Source organism: Pterocles gutturalis, unplaced genomic scaffold (genome assembly GCF_000699245.1).
Source record: "Pterocles gutturalis isolate BGI_N339 unplaced genomic scaffold, ASM69924v1 scaffold7878, whole genome shotgun sequence".
Lineage (NCBI taxonomy): Eukaryota > Metazoa > Chordata > Aves > Pterocliformes > Pteroclidae > Pterocles > Pterocles gutturalis.
Window position 1 is genome coordinate 21,897 of NW_010120362.1, and position 4,563 is coordinate 26,459.

Consider the following 4,563-nt stretch of genomic DNA (forward strand, 5'->3'; position numbering starts at 1 on the left):
AGATGTTGTGGAACTGTCCATGAGACCTCAAAGGTTTCTAGAAGAACACTTGGCATGCTGAAATGTAAAAAACAAAACAAAACCACTACAACCAGCTAATCCCCCAACAACAAAGATGCAAGGACTTGGAGTCTGAAGAGACAAAATCTTCCATTTTAAGCCAATTCAAGGTTCAGTCTTGGTCTCTTTACAATTTGATTGGAGACTACATATCTCTACTTGATTTAGCAAGCTGGGATATTCTGGCTAATGGGATTTTTGTGGCTAGTTCTCAACATACAGTTCGTCTTTGGAGCTGCACCATAAGATTTCTTACAGCGACCCAGCCCCTTTACACCTGAAGATGTCTAAGAGCTACAGTCAATAGGTGAAGCATGTCGGAGGGTGGTGGGACCAAGCAGCACATGGCTCTTTGCTCTGAATGCTTCTCGGATGGTCCTGACAAAATGAAACCTCAACGATGTCTTGGCGTTACCCTCAATCCTGCTCTGGACTCTTCCTCAATTTTTAAGTAAATTTTACACAATTTTATTATGACCCAGAACGTAAGGTTTAATTAAAATAGGGAAACTCTTAGCCCTGATGGTGGTAAGGATGGCCTTCAAAAGACAACACAAATGAGCATTGACAGAGCAGTGTGTCCAGTGGTGCACCTTCCAGACAGCTGGGAACAATAACGGAGGTAAAAACATTTTCGTTAGTGCCCCGGGAGTGCTAGTGCTGAAGCTCCAGACCCATGCATTCATTAACACCACCATTATTTCATGGCTGGTTGTCCTAACGCAAATATTTACTTATTTCAAACTAGTGTCTAAGTGGAGTTCGGTGGAGTAATTTCAAACAGCAGGTCCCAGTATTGTGAACACATGGTCATCTGTTTGGACATTCGACTTAGCATTTAAGTGGAAGCGGACAATACAGCCTAGATCTATACGTAAGTCTAAAAAACCAAAGCATATAAGCTAGTGATTTAGTTAAATCCAAAATGAAGAGTCCGAAAAAGAACTTTTATTTGCTAGATAAGATTTGTGCATATTAAAAAAAAAGAGATGCAATCATACGGTTATGGACTTCTCAAACCATTATTTATTTTCTATTGAAAGACTTTTTGTAGTTGAAAATAAAAAAAAAAATACAGGAAAGAGAAGAATATTTCAAAAGAGGAGTATATTGTTTCTTGAATTTCAAACACATCCTCGGGAATCTATATATAGAGTCCTACAGACTTCAGCTTTTGTATGAGACTCTGTTAAAATAATAAAGGCCGAGAAGGGAAGTGATTTTTGGCTTCCCTTCTGCCTGTGGGAGCTCATGCATACTTTAGGCCAAATTATGGCCCATTTTATAAGCTGCCTTGAAACAGGCCATAAAAGATGTGCTCCTATGACCCACACCCCTGCAGGCATCTCAGCGTTCACGTCCAACAAGTTGTACACTCCATGTTCTCCTGCTCTACAGTACTTTGCTCTGTGGCACAAGGAGAATAAAATAGTCTAAATTACGAGAATACATAGCTTCACATTTCCCTCGACTTTAAGACAGTATTGGATTATTTTATTAATTTGAAGAATATACTTTATTAGTCTTGTTCTAGAAACAACTTATAGACTTGCCCATGTTCTCAATGAGGGATATCTCCTAGTTGCCCCACTGCTTTTCAAATTTACATTTCAAAGAACTTTACAAACTTCTTTAGAGATACAGAAACTAACACAGAGCCACTTGCCAAGGTCAGTTATAAAGTCACCCGCAGAGCTAGAACCAACTCCTCTCTCCCAACTCCTGTTACAGGGACTGTCCAAGGAAGCACAATGTGGCTATTAGAGAACACGGATTTGATTGATGCACGTTTCTGGCAAAGTGGAGCTTTCCCCAGGGAGTGGGAACACCCAGAAAAGATGGCTACAAAAATGCATGGCATCTCTTGCTGCTGAGGAAAAGGCTCCTCTGAAGCTGCCAGAATTCGCAGAAGAGCTCTGGGGCTCCAACAACATGATATACCAAGCACCAAGACAGGCAGCAGAGGCTCACACCAGTTTCGAATGAAATCTCAGCTAACTTTGCCATTACGTACTCTCTTTCAATACAAGTCAATATAGGACTAACAAAAGCTCAAAATCTATAAATTTGAAAACTTCTTCCTGTAAATAGCAAAACAAATGGACTACACAGGAACAGGGTTTTCCCCATGGGTCACTATCAAGAAACGTGGCATCTTACATATATGTGCATGCACGATCTAAAACCTGGCTGTATCACTGATCAGCACAGGCACTCAAAATTGGCAAATGCCTCCCTGATAAATTAAGGATAAAAAAAAATATGGAAAAAATTTCCGAGTGACTTGAAAAGCATCTGATGAAGCAGACAAGAGTTTACTGCCAAGAGAGGTAACCCCCCAAACAAACCCCCTATGCAGACTCAGAGGGAAGGTTTAGCCAGTGGACACTGCCAGGGATAAAAGGTGCCTCGACCAGGGGTAACCCCACACTGCAGCAGCACATGCAAGATGCTCCAGAAACCACAGAGCTGAGTGCAGGATTGTTAAAAACACATCAGGTTGCTCCTTGCAAAAAAAAAACCCCAAACCAAAAAACAATCTATTTAAAATGGCAAAATTACGAATTTACTTTATTGAACACATAAATAAAGCAATTATGAAGCACAGCCTTTTAGGTGGCCAAACTGTGCTCATCAGCTGGAACGGGCGTAGCGCAATGAACCAGAAACTGTGTTTGTACAGGGAAAGGCGGTGATAAAAATATTACCCTTCCTTTTAGTCAATAATTTTTCTGTGCATCTTCACCCTATTTTTTGGATGGGATTTTTTTAGGTCTGTTTTTTTTTTTTTTTACTAGCAAAAAAGCAACAGTATAACTGAATCTTACTCTGCCTCTTCCTTACTGGTACTACATGACATCTACATCCCTCAGGACTGGCTGTGCTAAAGACATGTTCAATATTTTTGATATAAGGTGATGTTGAAAGTATCCAGCTTTATTTTCATATTCAAAGTGAAGTTTGTATGCTCTCTGTGCAGTCACTGTAGAGCATGAAATCCACACCTTCTCAACACCACACAAGGCTTAAAACTAAGAAAATACTAATATGGGGAATAAATACCTTTAGAAAATTTTTCAGACACAGTCCCGTGCTCAAGGCAATTTGAAGTGAAGCTTGTTAAGAGGCTTGCTTTTATCAGCTTTTCCTAATTGTAGCTGGCTTTCTAAAGGAGGTACACTCTGATTTAAAAAACACTTTGCACCTGCATAGCTACGTTCCCATTGGGACCTGCTGATCACATTTTAAAACTGTATTATAACCTGGACATTTTTAATACATTTTTATCATTTGGTCACAGAGATTTATGCTGAAGTGGTCCAATTTTATGGAGGTATCTAATTTTCCACAAGCACACTTCAGTGTTTATATTAATAAACTGAGCATCAGTGCACGCTACAGCTCCTCAACACCGCTGGAGAAGGAAAGACACAATGGCCAACACCAGGTCTCTGAGTGTCATCTTCTTCATAAAGGCCTAAGAGGAAAACTTCTGAAGGAATTGGAATAAAATTCAAGGAAACTTATAGTCAATGGCTTGCTTGAGCAATAAGTTCACGTTTCTATAATCTATTAGCTACCAACCCAGGCTTTGCTTCTTTGCATTGCCTGGGACTAATGGTAACACTCAAGGGGTTTTACTCGGTTCCAGCAAAATCAAAACAAAAATAAAAAGCGACAGGGGACCTGCTGGAATAAAACCAGGTCTCAAAAGGTCTGAGCCTCAATCTCCTCAGGTTAATGGGAGTTTTGCCATTGTCTACAAATAGTGTCGAATTTAATTTGCAAACTTTAAAGTCAGAATGAACCATTATCTTCACTGATTTTGCCCAGTGAAAATCCATTTAACGATCAAAACTTTTAATGAAATCAGCACAGCCCTCTGGATTTGATGGAAATTTTGCCCTAACAAAAGCAGAAGAGACGAGCACTAAAAGATGCGCTAAAGAGTTAACCAACTTGTCTGCTGAGAGGTCCACAGGCTAACCAGCCCCAAATCCCACCCGCCCACAGGATGCAAAAGCACAATCTACAGGATTCCCAGACAAGACAGAGTATTTATGCATCACTTAGTTCCCCTTTTACTTTATTAAGGATCTGAAAGGCTACAGCTTATGATACAGTTTTATGAAAGTGTACTCACCGATGCCGGCGCCTCTGCAGTTGCCATTATTAGAATCCATAGGGAAATCTGGCACGGATTCATAAAATACAGAAAGAAATATTAGCATATTTAATACTGGATTATTTCAATACACCCCCATTACAATGCTTTTCTCTTTCTCTTTTTCTCTTTCTTTAAATATCCCATTTCTGCTGCTGCATGGGCTGGCAGCTTTAGGACAAGGATGGAAATTTATGGCATGAACTTACGAGCATCTAAAAAAAGTACACGTACTGTTTGCATTTAATTAAGATGATGAAGGAGAAATTACTTTTGGTTTGTTTTTTTGGTTACTGAGGAAATCAAACCAACCAACCACAATCGTATCGTTGAAGTAA

General features: G+C 39.7%; 1 protein-coding gene across 1 annotated transcript in view; it reads right to left on the minus strand.

Annotated features, from left to right (window-relative positions):
- Nucleotides 1–4,292, minus strand: part of FRZB (frizzled-related protein) — an 8,755-nt gene extending 4,463 nt beyond the window's left edge. The window contains exon 1 of the mRNA XM_010076877.1: nucleotides 4,205–4,292. Within this exon, the coding sequence (XP_010075179.1) occupies nucleotides 4,205–4,292 (88 nt within the window). The remainder of the gene's footprint in view (nucleotides 1–4,204) is intronic.
- Nucleotides 4,293–4,563: the final 271 nt, after the last annotated feature.